At 35.5% G+C, this 25494-nt stretch overlaps 1 protein-coding gene across 7 annotated transcripts in view; it reads right to left on the bottom strand.

Moving 5' to 3' along the window:
* Positions 1 to 25494, bottom strand: part of LOC150101365 (serine/threonine-protein phosphatase 2A 56 kDa regulatory subunit gamma isoform-like) — a 430932-nt gene that overhangs the window by 141274 nt on the left and 264164 nt on the right. For all 7 annotated transcript variants that reach the window (XM_090400222.1, XM_090400219.1, XM_090400225.1 and 4 more), the window contains one exon: positions 10316 to 10443. In XM_090400222.1, coding sequence (XP_090256348.1) covers positions 10316 to 10443 — 128 coding nt within the window. The remainder of the gene's footprint in view (positions 1 to 10315; positions 10444 to 25494) is intronic.

Genomic DNA, 25494 nt, shown 5'->3' with positions numbered 1-25494 from the left:
CCTTCATAGGACAAAGCATGAAATTGAACAATTTCAGAAGTGGCAGGAGTTAAAAAAAAATGACCGAATAAACATGAAAAACAAGTTAAAGAGAAAATTATGAATGGGGACTCAATGATCAGGGGAGTACTTAATGAAAATGTGAAAAAATCAAGTTTCCCAGGTGCAAAACTGTAGGTCGAAGGAAATGATTGTCCTGGTTGGTACAAATAATTTGAGAGGTGAGAAGTATTCTATGAAGTATTCTATAGGAGGATGTAAAGGAGTTGTTAGAAGAGGCAAAACTGAAGAGTGAGATGGTGAGGATTGTAAGTCTCCTACCACACTATGATAGAGGCGAACTGAGGAGGGAATCGATAGCCAATGAGTCTATACACAGATTGTGCAAAAGAAATTATGTAGAATATGTGGATTTGTGGTCTGTTTGATGGAAAGAAGGATTTGTACAATGCTGATAGACTGCATTTAAATGGTTTTGGTGCTAGGTGTCTAGAGAGAACTTTGTTCAGAGTGTGCTGAACAGCAAATTCAGGAAAACATGAGTAATTAAGGTGGAAGCAAGTGAGTTTGTGTGAAGGCACCCATGAAGCGAGTGAGCGTAAGAATGATCAAGTGAGGAATCAAGTCTCTCAAGCAAAAATATTGAATAGGGTAGTCAACTCAGAAAGTAAAGGAGGGTGGGGGGGGGACTAAATGGATGCTGTCATTTCTATATACTAATGCTAGAAGTATCAAAAACAACAAGGAGTTTTTGGCATTAAGTGAGACTTGGCTAACAGCAGATGATGCAGTTACAAGTATTGAATGTGAAGGGTTTAGTATTTTTAGGAAAGATAGAGAAGTAGGATAGGGGAGGGGAGGAGTACTGTTGATGATAGCAGATGAATTGCAACCAAAAAGAATAGGAAACAGGCAGGGGAGTGGTAGTTCATTTGAAAGTATCTGGTATGAGATTAAGGCCAATAAGACAAAATATACAGTTGGTTGTTGCTATAGGCCAGGGAGTTCCACACGTGATCTGGAAGACATGCACTGCCAAATCAGTACAGGCAGAGTGATTATTATGGGGGACTTCAACTATGGAGATATAGACTAGAAGGAAGAAAGATCACATGGCAGGAAGGAAATAGAATTTATACACCTGCAAAGAGATAATTATTTAAGGTAGCATGTGATGGAGGGTACTAGGGGTGGGAGAAAATTGGACCTGGTCAAAAGATCAGAAGAGCTATCAATAACAAAGGTTAACATTACCTTCAATTGATAAAAGTGACCGTGTGGTCTTTATTTGGAGGAGATTGTAAAACATTAGGAATATTCTATCAAGAAGGGGTATTTGTGGGACCACAAGCAGGTGATTATGACATGCTTAGGAAGAAGCTTAAATATGTATGATTGTATAAAACAATGCAGGATAAGGATGTTAGTAGTACACGGGATATAGTTAAGAGTCATCTAGAGAAAGCAGTATTAAATTGTATAACTAGGATTAGGAGGGTTAAATGATTCGAGTAGGAGTTAAATGGATGAGTAATATCATTTAACACGAGCTGCAGAAGAAGAAAATGATGTGGAGGGTATATAAAGAAAAATGTGACCAACAAAACTTATGAACATACAAGGCTCAGGCAAAAAAAGTGATCAGCATGGCAAGGAAGGTAAAATCAGATTATGACAGGAATCTAGCTGAGCAGACAAAGGAAATCTCAAACAGATCTTTCATTATGTGGCAAGTAAGAGGAAGAATTACTATGGAAGAATAACCTTGATGAGTGCTGATGGTCATGAGGAGACAGAAGCAGATAGAATAGTTGAGTTACTGAGTTACTACTTTGCAGGGGTATATCATCCTAGTGAGGTTACTGCTTTAACCTATGAGGCAGGCATTAATGTGGGAGCAGAGGTGGATGAATTGGAGGTTCTTAGAATATTGCAGATTTTCAATGTAAATACAGCTGTGGGATTAGATGGGATATCAGCTAGGGTTTTGCGAGAATGTGCAAGGGAACTGGCAATGCCTTTGACTTTGCTCTTTAATTCTCAGCTCTGGTAGAGTTTCAAGGGAGTGGAAAGAGGGCAAAATAATTTCTTTGCATAAGTGAAGTTATAAGACTGAAGTGCTAAATTATAGACTAACCAGTATCTCGGGCATGACTGTAAAAGTACTAGAAAAATTGGTAAAAAAGAGAATTCAAGATCAATCCTTCACATGGCTTTGTGAAAGATCGGTCATGCCTTAGTAATCTACTAACTTTTTATAATAGAGTAACAGCAGAGTTGGATAAAGGAAATGGAAAGGAAAATGAATTGATTTTGCAAAGGCATTTGACAGAATACCATGGAACTCTGTTACGCAAATTAGAACAGATGGAGATGGACATGGCACTGATTAAGTGGATAAAAGGGTGGGTTCTGGACAGATATCAAAAAGTGGTATATGGAGTGGGCAGAATCGAGGCGAAAACAGGCGACTAGTATGTGCTGCAAGGTTCATGTTGGGACCGTTGCTGTTTAATTTGTACATAAATGATATAGAAAATAACTTGAAAAGAAATATTCAGTTTGCTGATGATGTGAAGTTAGGTGGAGTAATAGTTAATCAAGGCAATGTGGAGAGCTTGGAGGATAATTTAAGTACGTTGTCAGTATAGGCAAAAGTTAATGGGTAGCAGTTTAATGTCGAGAAATGTAAAGTTATGCATTTTGGGATAAATAGATTACAAGCTGTTATCACATTGATGACACTGTACTCCATGAAACAGATGAAGCTAGAGATTTAGGGGTAGTGGTAGGCAGAGAATTAATGTTTAGAGGACATATTGGTATGGTTGCTAAGGTAGACCATAAGATTATTTGGGTATTGAAGAACATATTAACAAGTAGAGATAAGGAAGTTGTTATTCCTCTTTATAAGATCTTGAAAAGCACACATCCAGATTACTGTGCTCAAGTCTGGGTCCCCTGGATTTCTTGGGGATGAGGAAGCAGTGTAGAGGATTCAGAGGTGAATGACCAAGATGGTGAGTGTTCTGTGGAATGTTCCCAATGAGGATAGATTGCAGAAGTTGGTTGATAGGAGAAAAGAAATGGAAAAGGATAGAAACATTCAAGTTGCTTAAAGGGTTTTATAGGATAGATGAAGGGGAAATGTTTCAGCACTTGGTTAGAGGGACCAGAACAAGGGGGGGGGGTCATCCCTGGGAGTTGAATAAAGGTGCAAGGACTAGATTTTTTGCTTGCAGAGTCGTGAATGAGTGGAATGGGTTGCAAGAGTCAGTTATGAGTGCTTTGTTTGTCAATGAGTTCATAGAGAGGTATGATAAATTGTGTGGATAGATTGGGTCTTCTGCGATGAGTCTTCGGACTCCATGGAGTTGCCCATATTATAATAATAATTTCACTTTTATTACGATTCTGTCAGTGATGCTATATATTTATTCTGCTTTTTTTTTCTGCAGAACTTTCATATCTCTAGTCTCTTGTCAGGAAAATAAAACATTCTGACTCAAATCTCAGATCCACAAGTTTAAAACTGATTTGAATACTGTCATGAAAAAAATTAAACCTGCCAAGAACTTACATTCTTGTTTAATTCTTTATCCAAGTGTAAGCAAAATTTATGCATGAAAGATATTTACAACTTGGCTACTTGTATGCAATATAGAGGCTAATGACTTCACACCAACTGCCTTAGTATCCCATAATACAAAGCATCATGGGATACTAAGGCAATGCATACAGTAGCAGAACAGTATTAAAATGATGTCAAATGTGAAGAATTTGTGTTGGCTACTGTTGATGTCCTTGTGGTGTAAATAAAAATAAGTTAAGGAAATCGAAAATTACATTTGCGATACTTCAGACATTTCAAATAAGGAGAAACTCATCCAATTATATGAGATGCATACATAAAAATCAAAATAAGCATTTGTGTACATAATTTCTCTCAAGCTCAGCTGCAGTGTACTATGATAGATGACAGAGTGAAATGAACAAGTCATGGAAGACTAGTAATTTGTTAGAAGGTAAGTGAAACTGAAGTAACATGCTGGAAAAAAAACAATGGACTATGGCAAAATTAAAGAGCAACACGCCAGATCTTGAAAATTATTACACATAATTTGAATTTAGCTGTTTTTCTGGTATTAAAGATATTTTCTTTGTGACAAATGATAACTGACACTGAGTTTAATAGGTCATGATAATATACACCATTAAACCGACTAGTTTCATCAAATATGCTAGTGACTTCTTCTGGGTTAGGAAGAACACAAAAAAACACAATAAGCAGTAAACATGGGCCCAGTACATAACTAGAACCGAACATGTATGAATAGTTACACAAAAGTTAAAAACATGGAGCATGGAAGCTGGCATGGGTCAGTCATTGTTCAGTAGTTATGCATGAAAGTTGGCAGAAAAGTTCAAGTTCATGTGGAATAAGTGACTTCCAAATATCACATAAAATCATTCCTTGGTTTCTGTTGAGTGTGCCTTGTGAATGGAAGTTGTCTTCCATGCAAGGCATGGAGCTCTTGTTCCCATTCAATATTGTGGTGAGTGTAGGAGAAGTGGATAGCTAGGCCTGAACTGTCTTTTCAGTTGTTATTAACATCTCTAACATGCTCTTTTTGTCTAATTTCCAAACTTCTAGATGTTTGCTCGTAAGCAAGGCGGCAAAAGTACATGAGATATTGTAAACTCTAGAATGTTTGAAAGAGGTGTGGTCCTTAGAAACAGAGCTCATATAGTCACAATGGGCTTGAAAGCTAATCTTATGTCATGAGATTTCAGATTTTGAAAGAAAGTCTACCAATATAAGGGACAGAAACTGAGGCTCTGTAGCAAATGTCAGGAATCTGTTGTGGAGCAGGAGTAGAGAATAGCAGAATATCCATTGCTCAGCAATAGTTGGAGAAGAGAATGTAATTCTTCTTTAAGTGTTTCTTCGACAGATCACCCTTTTTTTCAGGCTATGTATAATACCTAATTTTTTCGACATATGGTGCAATGAAAAGAAATGACCTGTATGAGTAGACTTACAGTATATGCTAAGAAAGAGGAGGACTCCTCTTTTTTTTTTTTTTTTGGAAATTAAAACATTGAAATTAAAATTACAAAGGTAATTTTCCTTCATGTTCAAGTTCTAAAGTGAATTTTATGATGGAAGGAATTAATAGATGAAGAAAATCGTGTAACTTAACCACACTGCGTTTTCAGATTAGAAATGTCATCTACATATCTCCACCAAAGTGAATGGTTTGGAATTTGTAGATGGCAAGAAATCTTTTCCAAAGTTTACCATGAATAATTCAACAAAACAGAAGGAGATAGAGGGCTTCACACTGCAAGGCCAGATAGCTTTTTTTACATTTTCTCATTCCATCAGAAATAATATGAGTTGAGACGATGTCTAAATAGTTGGGAGATGTCAGGAGGGAACAGATCATCTACAAATGCCATAACTTCATCAACAGGAACATTTGTGAACAAAGATACGATATCAAGATTAGCTAGAATGTCTGTTGGCAACAGAAATTTTATTGAAAACTTGCAAGCACTTTGTAGAAAAACTAGGAGAAATTTCTATCTTACTGATGGCCTATTAAACCCAGTGTCAGTTATGATTTGTCACATTCATTTTTTTGGTTGCGAAATCTACATCCTCATGAAGATGTTCTCTTTGTTGCTCAAATTTGAAACTGGTAAACACGCGCGCACGCACGCACGCACACACTGGTATGCTGAAAAAGATGTGATAATCACCATGAATGAATTGAGGTAGAACCATGTAATTTACACACTATTTTACATATTCCCAACAAAGTGTTATCCACTTGTTACAATGCTGCTGCAGCATTACAATCCTCTGAAAAAAAAAAGTATTTTCCCTTGTACAAACCAGTCCTTAGCTGAAGATATGACTTCGCCTGTGGTAAATTTTGCTCCTTTCAAGTGTTTCTTTAAATTTGGGAATAGGAAATAGTCAGATGGGGCCAGATTTGGCAAATAGGGTGGGTGAAGCAGACATTGAAAGCCCAAGTTGTGTATTGTTTGTTGGGTTACATGTGCAGTGTGAGCAAGTATGTTGACCTACAAAAGCAACATGCCCCTCCTCACTTCCCAGTGGCATGTTTTTCTTTCAGAGCTGTTGAATAAACTGCTGCTCTTTAAGGTACTTGGTAAGGATTACATCATTCATATCCCAAAAGATAAAGGCAAGAACCTTTCCTTCTGACTTTTGAGTTCGGAGCTTCTTCAGCTATGGAGAACCTTTGTGTCTCCATTCATTGACTGTTGTTTGGTCTCTGGGTAATAGTGATGAAGCCATGTTACATCATAATATGAGCCAAAAAAATTTACACCCAATTTCCCAAAATAACTCCAAATCCCTTGAGATGAAAGCACACGTGTCCTCGTTTGGTTGGCATTCAAAACATTTGGGGAACCCACTTCGCTGAGAGTTTCTGCATGTCCAGATGTTGGTGGATAATGATCCCAATTCATTTCCTGGATATCTCCAGTCTTTGCAATGTCTTGGTTGGTATTTATCTATCATCAAGGATAATGGCATGCACTGCATCGATGTTTTCAGGTGTGATCACTGTGAAAGGTTTACCTGACCAGGGGGCATCTATTGTTGCAGGATGTCCAGTTTTAATCACCCATCTGAAAACTGTTGGATATGCAGGGAAACAGTACCCTAAACTCTCACACAAAGTTTGGTGAATCTCATTTTTAGACTTTTCTTGCAGCACGATAACCTTGATGATGGCCCACACTTCTGTGTCTTTGAACTACTTCAAAATCTCTGACATATCTTCTTACATATCCCAAAAGAACAACTTATTACAATTTGATGAAGCATGGGGATTAAAGGGTTTTTAAGATATGTTCTTTGTTTCTTTCATTTTTTTTTTTGGTTATATCAGTTGCTTTAATATCATTTTTGTTCTAGGTGTTTATCAGAACTTTTCAGTCCCCCTACCCACTGTGTGTGCACGCGTGCGTGCATATGTGGTATTTCTAGAGCTCTGGTCATGATATAGTCAAGCAATGTTTTTATTAACAGATGCAAGTGAAAAATATAGCATAATGATGTTTCATATGAGACATGTCACAGCATTGTTTATCTTAACATTAAATGATGTAAACAACCTAAGCCAAGACATTTCATTGTTTACTTTATATATAATCAATATATAGTATAAGAACATAAGAGATAATTCACCAAAACATAAGATATTCAATACTACTTTAATAAATGGTGTTTTAATATTTCCACAAGAAACATGAATCATTTCAAAAATGCAAATTTCCTAACCAATTTTTTATACTCATGGTCCACAGACCAATGTCATTATTTAATTCATTTGACAATGTTTTTCTGACCACAAAGGTGTCGGTTAGGATTGTCTGAAACTCAGCTGATATTCTCTTTAATGATCCATAACCTAAAAATAATCATAAAGGATTATTCTGAGGCTATCATCCAGGGCCGCCCCGTGCAAATGCACGTCTTGCACCATCGGTAGAGCCGGCCCTGCTATCATCAAGCTATTTTATTAGAGGTGCTATACATGTGTATATATATATAAATATGCTTGTCATATTTCGGCTATTTTTTTTCATTTTTAATTGTTTATAACAATGTTTTCAGCTCTTACTATTTGGTATTGTTGGGTACCCACAAAGCAAAATGCAGTAGAGATCATGTGCATTCAAATAAATATACTAAATTGTGTGTGTGTGTGTGTGTGTGTCCACATCAATTATGGAACATCTAAAAGTTGCAAAAATTTTCTATAACTTGGAAAAAGAATTGAAGAATATAATTACTGAATTACTGGACAAATATACTCTAATTTCTAAACAAGTGAAAAAACTACAACTATCTCTAATCCATAATATTTTAACAATAAGGTGACACACCTTTCTGCTGCTTGTGTATGAGAAATATATTACATCTGCATTAATTCTACCGTGATATCTCAACATTACTGATCTCAATTGTGCTGGTATCTGGAATTAGCTGATCTAGTAAGTATTTGGTTAGTCAACTGATACTTGGTTCCAGATTAATTGAGTCATCTCTCGTCATTCACTTCGCATCTCACTGTGAGTTTCTCTTGGATTAGTTTTTGGGTATTGGATCATGATTCAACTCCAACCCTCCAGTTTTTGGATATAGCTAAATATCCTTTTTTTTTTCTCTCTCTCTACTTTAACCATTCCTGACAAAGCAGTGAATGACAGATCTGAATTAGGAGCACTTGGACTATGAACAGGAGCTCAAGATGAATGAGCAGACTAAGATGATCATGGAAAAGAAATGACTGCACCATTTCCCAAACACAGCACCCAATACACTTAACACCAAGCTAACAATAGAATTCTAGTAGGCCACAAAAGGCACAAGACAACAATTAATGAAAACGCAGAACTGCCCATGGACCCATGGACAAAGAGACCAACAAATGGGAAAGAATACCTCCAATCATACTGCAAGACAGGGTGCAGTAGGCCACACTAGTCTCAAGCTCTAAAAATCTGTACAATAGAGTTCAACAGGACTAAGAAAACCAATGAAAGGGTCTACATTCAACCACAGATGGTTACTGACTACTGCACAATCATGAAATTCATGGATGAAAAAAAAAAAGTCCCGTATCACACATTTAGCTTGAAAAGCAAAAAAATACCCGAAGGTAATGCTACATGGATTCCTGAATTAGTGACAGCTGAAGAAGTGGTGGTCGATCTCCAGAATTGCAAGCTACAGCCCATCAAAGTAAGCCACATGCTGAAAGCAAACAGCTAATGCTGCTTATGCTGGCCGAAATCAGTAAAGAGCAGCACAAGATCTTTGATATCATAAGTGTCTGTGACCTGGTCACCAATCCAGAATCTCTATGCCAAAGAGCATCCAATGGCCAATATGCCACTGCTGCCAAAAAGTTGGCCATTCACAGTGCTGTAAGACCAAATTTTGTTGCATAAAGTGTGGGAAAAATCATGCAATGGCTACATGCAAAAAACTGAGAACAGAGCTGGTAAAATGCACCAACTGCGTGGGCCACATCCTGCCAACTATAGAGGGTGCATGGTATACCCAATCTCCAAGAAACTGGCAAAATTAACTTGGATCCAGTATGACAAGACTGCGGAAAAAACCTACCACATCCAACCCTGAAAAATCCTAAAATAAACCAATACCTGCACAAGCACATGCCTCAAATGAGAAGTGGTGGTGGTATCTAAAAAAGCAACAAAATTAGAACCTCAGCTACCCAAAAGGTCTAATAAAGCTGCCAAGGTAGCAGTCATTCTGGTGGACATGCTTACTGAACATTACAAATCCAAAAGAGTCAAGAAGTCATAAACTTGTTTGTTAGGTGAATGCAAGCAATCCTCATACTAATCAATGATGGTTAATAAACCATGTGATTAGTATTACTTAATTGTACCACACCAATTGCAAACTCTGTGTGTGAAGCTGAATGGAATTAGATTATGTAACATAAAATCACAGCATGCATTGTTTTCCATTTCTGACTATTGCCATTGTTTGGTTTTTGCTAAAATTTATCTGCAATGCATAGCCTTAGCAGATTTTCCTAATTTTTCCTAATGTTTTTATGTAGGTTTTCAATCATATACTTTAAGTTTTCCTTATTATCTGTAAACAGTACTATAATCACTTGCATATTTTATATGATGCAAATTTTGTCCATTCACAGTTATTCTCATGTATTAGCCAGATTTATAGGTGAAAATAAACATATTTTTTAAAATGTTTTTATTTGTAATGCCAGCTTGGATGACCAAGAGGATAACTTCTTTGCTTTCCAATCAACATGATAATGGTTTGAATTGGACTTTGACATGGTTGCTTGTGAAAGTCTTTAGGTAATATATAATTTACTGTTTGATACTTCATCTATTTTTGGAGAAAAAATTTCATTTTCATTGCTAAAAACCAAAACCTAAATATTCAAGTTTTATTTTGCTCTTTCTTTCTTTCTGCATTAGATGATTGTTTTTTTTTTATTTTATTTTATTTTTTTATAAGATTATAACCTCAATATTATTAACCTGACTGCAAATATATTGCCCACTTAGTATCATATTTTAACTGGTGTGATTATTAATACAATCTTAACTTTATAAGAATTACATGGACTACTGAAATGTGTATTCAATTCAATGTCCTCATTATATAAAGACAAATTCAATGTCCTCATTATATAAAGAAAAACATTTTCCTGAGTAGCCTATGTGGAAAGGCTAAACAAAACAAAACATTTAAACTTACTTATTCCAGTGTGTTTTTGAGTTCTTATATAATGCTGGAAACATAATTGGAAGAATTTGGCTAGCATTATCACTTATGAGACTCATAATATATTCATTATTCCAGTAATACAATGCCCTTTCAGCAACCTATATGGTAATAAAATGTATTAATTTACTGGCAATGCAATAAAAAGTAAACTAAGAAACATTTCAACATTCTTAATATTCAGAAATCTCAACACCTACATTTCAAGAAGGATGTCTTTAATACGAGTTGAAAATTGCATAATTATCAATTCAAATGTGTTTATTCTTAAAAAGTAATTTATAATCAAAGAGACACATATCAAAAACAGTTGGCCAATAAATCCACCAATGCCTGACAGTTTTCAATTATGGCTAATACATAATTCAATGCTACTAGGAAGTATCCTAGAAAGGATCGGCAGAACTTTAAGGCTCCTTAAAGATAAGGGTAGAAGAAATCTGAAATACTTTGGACACACTGAAAGGATGGAAAGATGTCTTCTCAAAACAGTAATAGAAGGTAAAGTTCTTAGAAAAAGAGAAAGAGTAGACCCTCAATGAAATGGATGGATAGTGTGTCTGAAGTGACTGGAGAGTGGATCATCCAGAAGGGCATAGAAGACCACCTGGTGAAGACTAATATGGCACATAACTGAGGAATGGAGTGACCATACAGCATCTGATGATATCCAATAGTTGGATGAAGGAAGCACTCATCCCAAGTTTAACTGAGAGAGAGAGAGAGAAAAATGAATGACAGGAATATAAACAGGTATAACTTTATCACAGTAACTTCTGGTATACAATGTCTACATAGTACAGTGCTCTTCCAGGGAGTTTGGTGTATCTATCTGTACATCATCAAAATTCCTAACATGTAACCTCAATGGATGTATGGGATACTTTGAAGTACTGCATAATTAAGTTTACACAATTAATAGCTTTGTATCAACAATTTCCTTCCAAATTAATCAGTTGTCATATCCCAACACTATCAGATCTTGCATTTCAAGTCTTCTAAGGCATTATTAATTTCATTAACCCTTCAATTTGGCCTTACCCTAGGCCTCTTTTCCTGCAATCCTAACACAAAATGCCTGTTTGGCTAACCTTTTCTCTCCCATTCTGTTTATATTACTTTAATTACATGCTACTTTAAATTAGCTCTAGCCACACAGTCTTAAACGTTAACAATGCCAAGTTCCTTCCTAATGCCTTCACTATTCACATGCTTCTGTTAACTTTTCTCAGCACTCTCATATCTGTGATTTCTAGTCTTTGATCAACTGTTTTATTTCTAATCCAACTCTCAGATCCATAAGTATAACTGGTTTGAACATGGTCTTGTACATGGCTAGTTTAACATTTTATCTGGTCACATACAGAAGTAGTAATTTTATTTCTTCCAGAAACATGAACTTTCATCATATAAAACAGCAAATGGCTGGCCAGAGTAATGTTTCAGCATTACTCTGGCCAGCTCATTACTCATGATCACTGTGAAACAACACTGTGATTATGAGTCTAGTATATTAACATAATATACTAGACTCATAATCATCATTTTCTGGTGTATTCCTACAAGAAGTAAGAGAATAAATAAATACCAGAAAATGATGACTGTGAGGCTAGTGTGTTGTGTTTCTAATATAATATCCACAGTTTTGCTGATGAGAGTAAACTGCATTCATGCATTCTACTTACTTTACAATGCTTCTGATGTTATAAACATTGACTGTAGGTCAGTGTTTATAGCATCAGAAGTTGTCCTTGTTCCACTGTAAATGGAACAAGGACAACTTCATCGCCTCCAATTACTGAAACACAGGCCTCCCTTTGTTTCCAAATCTCAATTCACATTTCCTTACTTGTGATAATATCTGAATTGTGAGTAAACCAGATATCCTTTCTTGGAACATTTACCTCCAGCCTTTCATGGTACATGCAGACACTTGATGTCCTCACATGATAAGCTACTAGCTTTGTACAAATCTCAAATCCACCCAAGCTTAAAAATGCTCATATTTGGAGTAGTGTGCAAGCACACTACTCCAATTCCTCCAGGAATAAGGAGTACCCAACCTATTCTGTAGGATTTCGGTTCCAAATGCCTACAAGGTAGAAAGTGTAAGTCTACGCGTGAGCGTAAATTAGGATAGGATAGAAATTAGTATTCATGTATATATCTAACAAACTTCATGAATCAAATTTTTTTATCCTACACAACTGTAAGCAGCTAACTTTCATATGATATTTTCATTCATATGAGACCAATTCATATTATAACAACTGGGATTCTATTCAACTTACCTACATCATCTCGCAAAGTTTTAATTTCGCTATATCTGTTCTTCTCTTACACAGGGAGAAGGAAGAACGTCTTTTACCCTCGTAAAACACACAATTACTATCACTCAACTATGTTGGCTTTGTACCTTGCTTAACATGGAAGTGAGAGAGAAGGAGTTCACTTAATTACCAATTAAGTGCCTTGTACCTTGTACCTTATAATGTACCTTAATGTACCTTGCTTAACATGGAAGTGAGAGAGAAGGAGTTCACTTAATTACCAATTGGAGAATTCTTCGTTTTCTATAAATGTCTAAGTAGTTACTTCAAGTAAATAGATACTGCCAGAATTCAACTGAAGGAAATTCAATAATGCCAGTGATATCTTCTTAGAATCTTTCCTAATTTGTTGTATCTACATTAATGAAATGAAGCATTACTGTTACATCTGCCTGATAGCATGCTTAAGCAGTTCAGTCTTTTTTTTTTCTTCTTCTTCACTCTACTTGTGTTTGATTCCTTCTTTTCTTCCAACTCTCTCATGCTAAAGCGCCACACTCCTTTCTCTTTCTGTGCTCCCAATTTTGATTTCCCTCCCCCTTTCCTTCCTTCCTTCCTCCTGTTCCCTATATTTGAGGTTGTGTGTGAAGTTTATATCTCCCTCTCTAACACTCACATGATCATAAATGAATAGATTGGTTGTGATTTGTGGGTATGCATCGTTTAGTCCTTGTGTTCACAACTACACACACACACATATATATATATATACACCTAAACCTCTTTTTACGTGTAAATAGAATTCACGTAAAAAGAACTACTGACTCCATAGAAAAAGTGAAGATTGGTTCCAAACCTGAAGTATAAGCAAAATAATGAAAAAAACAAAACATTAAATTCATTAGGATCATAAGATTTTTATTTACATTTCATGGAGAACACACATACATATAATTAATTTTAATAACTTTAAAAAAAAAAATATTCATTTCAGTTGTTTGCTAAGGATTCTATAAAAAAATTATGTTATTCGCCATCAGTTTCTGACAATAAACGTGAAAGCTTTCGTTTTCGTGAGACTGTAATATCACTAGAACTACTAGATATGGTATTATCGTCATCGACTTCCGCCTCAACTTGTGGAACTCTTTTTGTCATATCTTGAACAAAAGTACCACTGGTTGTTTCAGTAGTTTTGGGCATGAACTTGGTTATTAATTGCTGTGTTGATACTTTAGATAAGTCGCGATATAATTCTCTGTATGAAGACATTAACAACTTAAGCTCATGTAAAAACTTCCCAGCATGTTCTTCATTTGGATCATGTCGGGCAAAATAATTGCCTAAATTACTGGCCAGTTTAAGACCCTCTTTAATTATATCAGCAGTAAAAGTAGGATTATCTTGATCATTATCATTAACTTCTTTGCTTTCAGGAGTCTCAGAAACTATCTCCACTACTTCTTCTTTGCTAAGAGGTTTATCAATTAACAATTCTTCGATATTTGCTGACATAAGATCATAGAATCCTTCTCTGCCAATTTCACATGCCAAACTTATTATATTGGGGAATTCTGCAGTATGATTGAAGGGATCGATTGAGCTGAAGTATACGGCTGCAGTTTTTTAATCTGTTCATAAAATCTCAATGCTAATTGCTTGATGGAATTTCTATCAATTGGAATTCTTTTTTTTTGTACATTATCTTCTATCCACATCACTAAAGCTTTTTTCGGCCTTTTCTAGAACAAAATCTCTTGTGTATGATGCTAATTTTGCACTCAATTTTGTATAAGAACATACTGCTTTTCTAATAGCCTCTTTATTTTTCTTCATAGATCTGACAGTCGATTCATGGACTCCAAAATGCTTACCCACAGCCGTTGCACCTTCCCCAGTTTGAAGACGATCTAAAATTTGAATTTTTATATCCAAGGAAACGGCTTTCTTTCTTTTTTTTTGGTTATCAACAACATCATGTGAGGGTTGGATTAAAATCTTCGGTTAATGAAATGAAAGTTTCAAAATTACATATAGCTTACCATTTATTATTTCTTGGCAAAATTATTAATTTAGTAACATGATTTTTATTTTGATTTCACTTAAAAGATGCAAATGCAAAAAATGCGGTAACTGTGTTGTCTACTCAAACACCAAATTCAAACTGCTAAGAACTGCTTTTTTATGCACAGTCAGTTATGTAATTCGGGGAATTCCCAATAAATGAAATTCGTAAGAATTTAGAATTTTTTTGAATTATGGATTTTTTCTTAACTTAGACTTTAAGTTGGTTACGTAAAAGTGAATAAAAATTGCATGAAAAAAAAAAAAAATTTTGATATCCCAATTCGCGTAAAAAAAATTCGCATAAAAAGAGGTTTAGGTGTGTATGTATATACATGAAAAAAAAAAAAAAAAAAAAAAAAAAAAAAAAAAAAAAAAAAAAGAGAGAGAGCCTGTGTAGCTCAGTGGATGTGGCGTTTGCATACCACCACGCTTGGCCGCACGAAGGAAGGCTTGGTTTCGAGTCTAGTCGGCGACTAGAGGAAATTTTTCTAAGCCTTTTTTCGACTGGTTCCCGAGCTAGTCGATCTCTGGCACGGGCAAGCAGGTTTTTCCTCCCGGAAACTCGGGTTTTTCGTCCTGTAAACTCAAGAAAATCGACCGTAGAACCCACATTATTTCAGACATTAAATATATTGTGTTACGGTTAGGGACCACGAGATGGCGGCACATTTGAGCCGTCTCTCTTCACTGCGTACCGCTTAATTAGTGATAGCCTTGGGCCATCTGTCTCTGATTGGGTACCAGTGGAGATTGAACTGCCCACTCAGTCTCCAAAAGTTAGATAGGGCTAAATGGCCTCGCCTACTCCCATATATACGGGAATAAAAAGGCGTTAGCTGATGTATATACATATATATATATATGTGGAAAAACTGTTTTGCTTACTTGGGAGAAGGAGTAAAAAAAAACAAGTTTATAAAATTACTTGGTATCCTTAATACATACATACATCCTTAATAATACATACATACATATATATATATGTATGTATGTATTATTAAGGATGTATGTGTATATATATATATATACATATATATATATATACATACATACATGCCAAAGCAGCTAAGCCTATGGAAGAACAGTATGTTATGTATGTTAAATGTTAAATTTTAATTTCATAAATATATATATAACATATATAGGTCATTACTACTACTACTAATGTATTTATGTATTTACATGTTGCATGAGAGACAAAAGCAAGTCAAGAGTTAAATATTTCTGTTTCTTTTCTTAATGCATTTTAAACTTATACTTTTATATACTTAAAAATATTATTATAAGAATTCAAGTTGTAGATAATTAAGACTAATTTTGAATTCACACACAGGGTATACAGCAATAATGAAGAGTCATCTTTTTTATCTTGGCTCCTATTTCCTACCTAATGTAACAAAACTAAACTATACAGTTCTTAATACAAGAGTGCTGTTGTATTGCCACTTACTTTGTAAATGAAGTGCACACATAACAAAAGCAGTTCATGCTTGTTTTACTTCATGAAGAGTTTTAATGTTCATGCAGTAAAAAGTGCTGGGAGGATTGTATTTTCGTGGATCATTGCTTGTTAGCAATGATCTAAAACAATTTGTTTTAGATCATTGCTAACAAGCAAATACTTTTAAATTTCTTTCAGCTTGACCACAGACTTGTAAAAGAAAAGCCAGTATTTAGAGTTGCAAAAAATAGCCCCATGAAAGAGAACTTCAATGTTTGGATATATGAACCACAGAAAAATCAAAATTTAGATGATAAACATTCACAGTTTAGAGTAATTATTAAAACCTAGAAGGTAATAAAGACAAATGAATGCATTAGAACAGGGTAAGGAAATTTTGAGCCAGAAATGATCAAAAAGAGACCTCGTTTGGTTTGGCATTCTCTGGCACAGGATGTCAGATTTGATGACCAAATTATATTCCTAAACACTGAAGAAATCAATGCTAACACTATCTTTCTGCCACTCTTCTGAGATTTATTAATGCTAAATGAACTAATGTGAGGAAGGTCGTAACTGTTTTAAGAACATGCCAAAGCAGCTAAGCCTATGGAAGAACAGTATGTTATGTATGTAAAATGTATCTTCTCCATTCCAAGTTAGCGTCATATTTGATGTTGTCAAATATAACGAATATAAATACAAAGAATGAAATAAACAACAAAATGAGACAAAAAATATTGGGAACTATCTAAACAAATGGAAATGACACAAAGAAACACCTATGATGAAAGAACAGAAATATGTGAATATATAAATATACGAAGTTATCAAAAAGAGAACAATGGGAAAACACGTTACCAAATTACATGAAGGTACAAAAAGTCAAAAATGTTAAGAACTATAGAAATTACAGAATCAAACAAAGAATCAATAAATAGTCAGTAAAGTCAATACTTAAAATGTGAAATAAGCCTGGAGATGATGGAATGAAATGCTAAAATATGGAATATAAGCAATGGCTAAATACAATAAGTTAAATTAAACTAATTAAGAAAAGACAGATTTTCAATGCATGTAAAATATTACATCACCAAAATTTAAAAAGAAATCAAACCCTAATCTAAAAATCATTGAGAAATAAATTTAATGTACTACTCTAAAAACATGCACAAAAAAGTTATCACTGAATAAAATAGGCCAACAAAATTTGACAGAATAAAAATGAAAAAAATACAAAAAATGTGAAATAAAAAAGAAAAGAGCATAATGAAATTAATATATAAAAAGAATAGACTCAAAAGAATAGCAAAAATATTAAAGTAAGGAATATGAAACCAAATACAAAAAAGATCAACTGGCAAACAGTAGGAAAAGATAAGAAGACCATCTCTAAAATTAAAATACAAGAGGCATAAGTACAAAGAAAAAAGTTCTCTTCATTTGCAAGAGCAAAAGCCATATATATATATATCCTGTTGTTTTTAACCTCTCTACAGGGCCGAGGTGGATGAAATAGTGAGACCAACTTGCAATTCTTATCCATGTTATTCAATAGGTGTTATAGAATTGCATCCAGATTTAACTGGACGTATATATACATCCTGGCCGGTTGGGGGGTTAACAGAAAAAAATTTGTTTCCAGGAAAAACCTTACCCTACCATACAAGACCAGCTAAGTTGCCCTTGGTTAAAAAACTCTTAGAAATGTTCCTAGAGCCTTGGACAGAATTTGAATCTAGGTCTTTCATCCAAAGGATATGATCAATCTTCCTACACAGAGACATAAGTATCTCTGTGCTGCAGAGGAACTTGTGTCTCTGTCTGAAGTTCCAATGCTCTGTTTTTTTTTCATTTAGGCAGCAGACATAAAAATAGTTGTCATTTCACTGTATTTTATTAAATAATTAATGAAGAAATAGTCAATATTCACAACATCTAAGTTCACAAAATGTTGACTATCCTATATGATATTGCATATTTCACTAATTTCTTCTTTTTTATAGTAAGTACAGAATTGAGTCACCGATTATTCTCAGATCTTTCTCTCTTCACTTTTCTTCTATTCCAGAAAATATAGCAGGAATATTTGAATTTTAATATATCAAAATTTCATTAATCAAAAGATCATTTTGGATCTAATTACTTAAAACCTATCCATAGTGGCTATGTAGAAAGAAGTCAATAGTCTTTTCCTGAATACTTCTTGAAAGTTTTTAATTTTCTGTCTTTACATCAAATTTCACAACATGATTCTTAAGCCTATTAAGGTTTTCTTAAAATTCGATCTTTCAGATGCTACTCCGTAGCAACTGAGAGACAGAATTTTATATGGATGATATCTTTATTTTCACGGACACTTCACATACTAGGGCAGAGGTTGCTACAGGACCAGATTTTTTTTGCTATTCATTCTGCTTTCAAGGGAAAGCTTCACTTATTGTGTAAATAAGTGAAAGCTATCTCTGGGCACAACCTTAGATTATATAATACATAACTGTGCAATATTTAACAATTTCACAATATAGTTTCACTCTCTCTCTCTCTCTCTCTAAAATTACAAAATAATTCTCCCAGCAAACATTAATTTCAGTTTCCCTATGCTTAATGAATACAGCTACTGAATTGTTCAATGCTGAAATATTAATTTCAAATTTATTAGATTATGTCTAATTATGTAAGCCAGATTATGAGATACTCTAAAATATTCTAATTTATGAGCTACTGCATGATGTCTATAGCTTATTTAATCATTTATAAATGAAGCATAACCAAGCACCCCCCCCCCCCCCCAAGGAAATGATGTTTGTATCTACAGTGCCAAACCACTTAACATCCTTTCTTTTAGTGTTGCATGGTGATCAGCATTCATTTCAGAAATTATGAACTTTACAATACAACCATGTTATAAATAACTCTTTCAATTTCCCGACGTTTCGATCTTCATATTAAGATCATCTGGAGTATATACAAATACACAAGGACAAGCTGAGTTACACTACACACAGTAAGCTAGAGGATTTGATCACTGGTTAATCTACTGGCATGATCTCTAGTGGGAAAAAAAAAAAAGAAAAAAAAATTACAAATTAATTATTTAGAAACTACATTAAAGCTAAATTCTATTTAATTCAAGATAACATGAGAAAAACATTCTATCTTATAGTCTTCTTTCAGTAACAATGGTGTCCTATTTTTAACATTACAATTGTTATTTTAGATTTAGGATTCTGGATTACCTACAGTCCTGTTTATAGTTAACTCTTAGAGAGAAAGGTTAAATATGTGCCTTCAATATGTATGGGATTTTTAGACCATCATTATTGTTCAGATTGGGTTGGTTGATAAGAATCTCATTGGCTTCTTTAAGTTTACTTTCATACCATGTTTTGGTGTGATGTAAACAACTGGTGCTTTTCCAGTCAATTCTATGTAGAGTGTTCAGGGCATGATCTGAAACGCCAGCTTCACCATAGTTATTATATTTAATGTGTCGTTTGTGTTACTTTTGTCTGACAGGAATTGTGTGTCCTGTTTCCCGTATATATGGTATATTACAGGTGCAATAAATACGGTATACTCCAGGGTGAGCCATCGGAGGGAGTGGGTCTTTGGATGAGTTGAGTAAGCTTTTTAATTTTGCAGGTTTAAAAGTGGCTTTGAGGTTGTATTTTTGTAGTATTCTGATTATTTTATCTGATGTCCCTTTAATGTAAGGAATGGTTATAGTTTTATTGTAGTCTGGTTTATCTTTGTTTTTTATTGAGGTCTTGTAGAGAATATTGTTAATAGTGTTTTCATTAATAGCCAAGAAATTAGCAGCAACACTCAAGGAGTTGGTAGGTCATTCACCCTCCTATATCAGAAACACACAACACTTCATAAACATAATCAAAGACATTACATTAGAAAAACATGATTTATTAGTCAGTTTTGACATCTCTGTCCTCTTTATAAATGTCCCAATCAATGACACAATACTTCTTTTACAGAACAAATTCCCTCCATATATCACACCGCTCTTTGCGCATGTATTACGTTCTGGTTATTTTGTTTGCCAAAACACTTTCTACCTACAAAAAAAGGCATAGCCATGGGCTCGCCATTATCCCCCCTATAGCTAACTTTTATATGGAACATTTTGAGCAACATGCTCTAGATTCCTCTCCTTTAAAACCCAAAGTCTGGCTTAGATACGTTAACAATGTTTTCGCGATCTGGTCCCATGGCCGCCAGACACTTTCCTTAGCCACTTAAACAAAGCATACAGTTCACAATTAAGACTGAAAAACAGAACACACTTCTGTTTCTAGATACACTTGTCACAAGTCTTCCTTCACTGTGTACTGGAAGCCCACACATACTGCCAATATATATACACATAAACTCCTATCACCACCCAACACAAAACCTATATACTCCAAAAACAGGGCTTTGAAGATCTGCTCCAGTGAACAAGCCCTGAAAGATGAATTTAAAGTTATCAGCAATACTTTCCTAAAAAATGGATACAGCCAAAACACTATTAACAAAATTCTTTACAAGACCTCAATAAAAAACAAAGATAAACAAGAATACAATAAAACTATAACCATTCCTTACATTAAAGGGACGTCAGATAAAATAAGCAGAATACTACAAAAATACAACTTCAAAGTCATCTTTAAACCTCCTGCAAAATTAAAAAGCTTACTCAATTCATCCAAAGACCTACTCCTTCGGCTGGCCCACCCTGGAGTATACCGTATTTATTGCACCTGTAATATATCATATATAGGGGAAACAGGACACACAATTCCTATCAGACAAAAGGAACATAAACGACACATTAAATATAATAACTATTATTATTATTATTTCAGGCAGCTCCAAGGAGTCGACAGACCCATCGAGGGAGGCCCTAACATCATGTCAAGAACAACTATTCGACATTCACACAGTATCTATCATACCTCGCCTCAAACTCATTCACGGTCATAGTACCCACAACAGACTCTGGCAGCTTATTCCACTCATTCACCACTCTCCAAGTAAAAAATCTAGCTCTAACACCCCAGCTAACTACATTCTTGCCCAGCTTCCATGTATGGCCCCTAGTCCTCCCACCACCAGTCCTATTCTCAAAAATATCTTCTGGATTAATCTTATAGAAACCCTTCAGTAATTTGAATGTCTCAATCATATCACCCCCTTTCCACACCCACAAATCTTCAACCTGTTCTCATAAGGTTCATTCCACAGACCTGCTATCATCTTGGTCACTCGTCTCTGGATCCTCTCCACCTCCTCTCCATTAAGAAGAAACCCTGGTGCCCATATCTGGGTACAGTAGTCTAGATGGGATCTTATCAAGGCTCGATACAGAGGAACAATAACTTGTTTGTCTCTGCTTGTTAAAGTATTTTTCAGAAGCCAAGTGATCTGATGAGCTGATTTAGCCACTTTTGCGATGTGCCCTGTAAACTTCAACTCCCTATCCACCAACACTCCCAAATCCCTGGCCTCATCAATCTCCTGGAGTACGGTTCCACCAATGTGATATACTGCTGCTAATCTTTTCGCCCCAAAGTGCATAACCTTACACTTTGCCACATTAAATTGACATCCATTTTCCTTAGCGCAGTCCTCCAAACTATCCAAATCATCTTGCAAAATTTTGAAATCCTGTGCACTCACAATTGCTCTACCCAACTTTGTATCATCAACAAACTGAACACTTCCACTCAGATCCTTTATTATATCGTTAATGAACAAATTGAAAAGTAGTGGTCCAAAAACAGAACCCTGCGGCACACCACTAGTCACAAGCCGTCTTTTAGACTCAACTCCTGAATAAACCACTCTCTGGTATCTCTCCATTAACCACCCTCCTATCCATCTCACCAACCCTATATCCATTCCCATCTGCTCCAGTTTACTGACTAGAGTTCCATGTGGTATCCTGTCAAAGGCCTTGGCAAGGTCCAGTAGAATCACTGTAAACCCATTACCCTTATCCAGTTCAGCCGTCACTGTGTTATAAAACGTGAGCAAGTTACTGAGGCATGATCTACCCTTCACAAAACCATGTTGTCCTCCCATACAGTATCCTATTTTCATCTATCCAATCCTGTATTCTTCTCTTGACTAATTTCTCCAAGACCTTGACAATGATTCCTGATATGCTAATCGATCGGTAATTTACAACAGCAGTCTTGGAACCTCCTTTATGCAGTGGAACTATTTTCCCCTCTTTCTACCCCCTCGAGACTAACCCAGACCCGAGATTCAAATTAAACAAAATGGTCAAGGGTACTGACAATTCTTTAGCCGCTTCACGTACGACAAGGGCTGGTATACCATCCAATCCCACAGATGTATTGACATTGAGGTTTTGCAATAGACTACTCACCTCCACTTCATTCACCACAATTCCCATATAATCTATTGGTTCATTCATTTCTGCAATGTCACCACCTGGATGATATATTCTTGCAAAGTGCTCGCTCAGTAATTCAACTATATCAACTGATTCGGTTACCTCCCTACCATTGGCATTGTTTAAAATCATTCTGCCATATACATTTTTTCTTTTACTTGCAACATATCGAAAAAACTGTTTGAGATTCTCTTTAGCCTGCATGCCAATGTTCTTTCATAATCTTTTTTGCTTTTCTTACCACACTCGTTATCCTTCTGGCTTGCGCTTTATACCATTCATGTGCCTGCCGGTCACCTTTCTCCTTAAATTCCCTCCATGGTTGTTGTTTTTTTTTTTTTGCAGCTCAAGCTTAATGGTGTTATTCATCAATTTAACCCCTACTTGATTTATTATTTGGACTCTAGGATTACTTCATGCAAACACTTCTTAACCACCTCCCATGCACTATCAACTTCTAGCCCTTGCAGTTGTACATGCCATGGCACTGAACCGATCAAACACCTAAGCTTGTCATACTTACCAGCCCGATAATTCCACATGTACCCTGTCTTAATTGTAAATTCCACACCTTTAGCCACCTCCCAAGTCAAGACCCTATGATCACTCTCACCAATTGGTGGCAACATGGTCATATTCGTCACAGCCAAATTCTCAAATGCAATTACTAGGTCAAGCACTCTCTGACCCCTAGTATTTTCCATTACATGCTGTTGCAGATAGTTATTCCTTAATAATCACATAAGATCTAATTCCTTCCTGCCATGTGTCCTCTCCTCCTTCCAATCAATGTTACCATAGTTGAAATCACCCATAATAATTACCCTCCTTCCACTCATTTCTTCTATTTGCTTATGCATACTATCTCCACCATCTATTCCATCACCTGAGTCTATAGCAGCAACTAACTGTATATTTTATTCTGCTAGTTTCAATCACACCAAATAGCCTCAAATGTGCTCTTTTCCCTATCCTGCAGTTTCATTTCTATTCTCCTTGGCTGTAGCTCATCAGCTATCATCAATAACACTCCTCCCCACCATTTTATTCTCCCTGTCACTCCTGAACACACCATACCCCTCACATTCAATCCCACTAGTTGTGTCATCTTCTGTCAGCCATGTTTCACTAATGCCAATAACCTGTGGTCTGGAAGTACCAACCAAGGCCAAAAATTCTTCCTCCTTGTTCCTAATACTTCTGGCATTAGTATACATGAACTGCAGAAGTCAATTTGTCCCATCCCTATTCTGATGTCTTATACTAACTATCCCATTCTGATTCGTGGTCTTTCCTACTCGCTTGGGCATATTACACACATTCACACACTCAACTGTCTCCCTAAAGTCTGCATATCTACTCCCCCCCCTCCTTAATAACTCTAGTTTCCCCAATTCTGCACATTCACTTCCGCTACATTCGACGACACCTTTTTCAAGTCTCCGTACACCAAATCCATTCAAATGTAAACCATCCATTTTATATAAATCCTTTTGCCCATCGAACTCATTCCACACATCCACAAATTCCACACCACTCATACTGCATAATTCATGCATAAAGTCAATAGCAATTATGGCCCTCCTTCTATACTCTTCACTGTCATACTGCGGCAACAGACTCGCCATCCTAACTCTCTCACTCTTCTCTTTTGCTACCTCAAGCAATTCCTTCACATCCTCACTCATAGCCATTTTGTTTCCTTTCAAATCATTTGTACCTGCTACCACAATCAATTCTTTCACCTGCTGCTTTTGCATTCTAACTGACTCGCTTACATTCTTAACGTTCGCACCAGGTTGGTACGATTTTGTTAAACTCTCTTAACTAACACACCTCTTACTAAGGAATCTCCATACAACACTCGCTCTTTCATTTTGTTTACACTCACTATCATACCCTTATTTTTTCTATCATACTTTTGCCAATTATTAGTCAGTACACTTGGTAAATATTTTGGCAACGCTCCAGCTGCCAATTTGCCCTATGTATCACTTCGTGTAATAGAGCGATTTCATTCATTGCATCAGTGTCATCGTTTTTATTCTCCGATGATTCATTCAATCGTTCTGTATGTTTACCTTCATTCTCACTTTCAACACCACTCTCACAGCTATCAGGTACTACCTCGCATATCACTGTTATCTAGATTCTCACTTTCAACAACGATATCACTCACACAACCTGAAACACTCTTTAAATCCTCACATTCTTTAGACTTTTTGCACACATTCACTCCACTATTGTTGTTTAACCAGACCCCAACTGCTCTCCTCAATGCATACATTTTGCAAACGGTACACTGAATCAAATCCTTTAAGTTAAAATTTTTAGACAAATATGGCAACCTGGACACCATCTTTGTACTCCTCTTTATGGGAGCCACGTGCACAGATAATCATATCTATCAATTTACTATTAAAATACTCAAAAATCACCCAGACATGCTAAAATACTAAAAGTAAACAATACTATGTAAATACTATGCAAATTCACCAATTATTACTCAAAATATCACTTATTTGTTCAGGAGCTATCCACAAACACTACACACCATGTAGCCCTCTAGTGGAGGATATGGTGAAGCTATCTTTTCGGATCATGACCTGAACACTCTACATAGAATTGACTGGAAAAGCACCAGTTGTTTACATCACACCAAAACATGGTATGAACGCAAATTTAAGGAAGCTTGTGAGATTCTCATTAACCACCCCTATCTGAACAATAATGGTCTAAAAATCCCATACATATGGAAGGTACATATTCAACCTCTCTCTCTAAGAGTTAACTATAAATAGGACTGTAGGTAATCCAGAATCCTAAATCTAAAATAACAATTGTAATGTTAAAAATAGGACATCATTGTTACTGAAAGAAGACTATCTATAAGAAAAAATGTTTTTCCTCATGTTATCTTGAATTAAATAGAATTTAGCTTTGATGTAGTTTCTAA

This window comes from Typopeltis vanoorti, chromosome 11, assembly GCF_054136105.1.
Source record: "Typopeltis vanoorti isolate ZY-2024b chromosome 11, IOZ_Tvanoo_1.0, whole genome shotgun sequence".
Taxonomy (NCBI): domain Eukaryota; kingdom Metazoa; phylum Arthropoda; class Arachnida; order Uropygi; family Thelyphonidae; genus Typopeltis; species Typopeltis vanoorti.
Note: the sequence above shows the minus strand (reverse complement) of the source record. Positions and strands in the feature narration are given on the sequence as shown.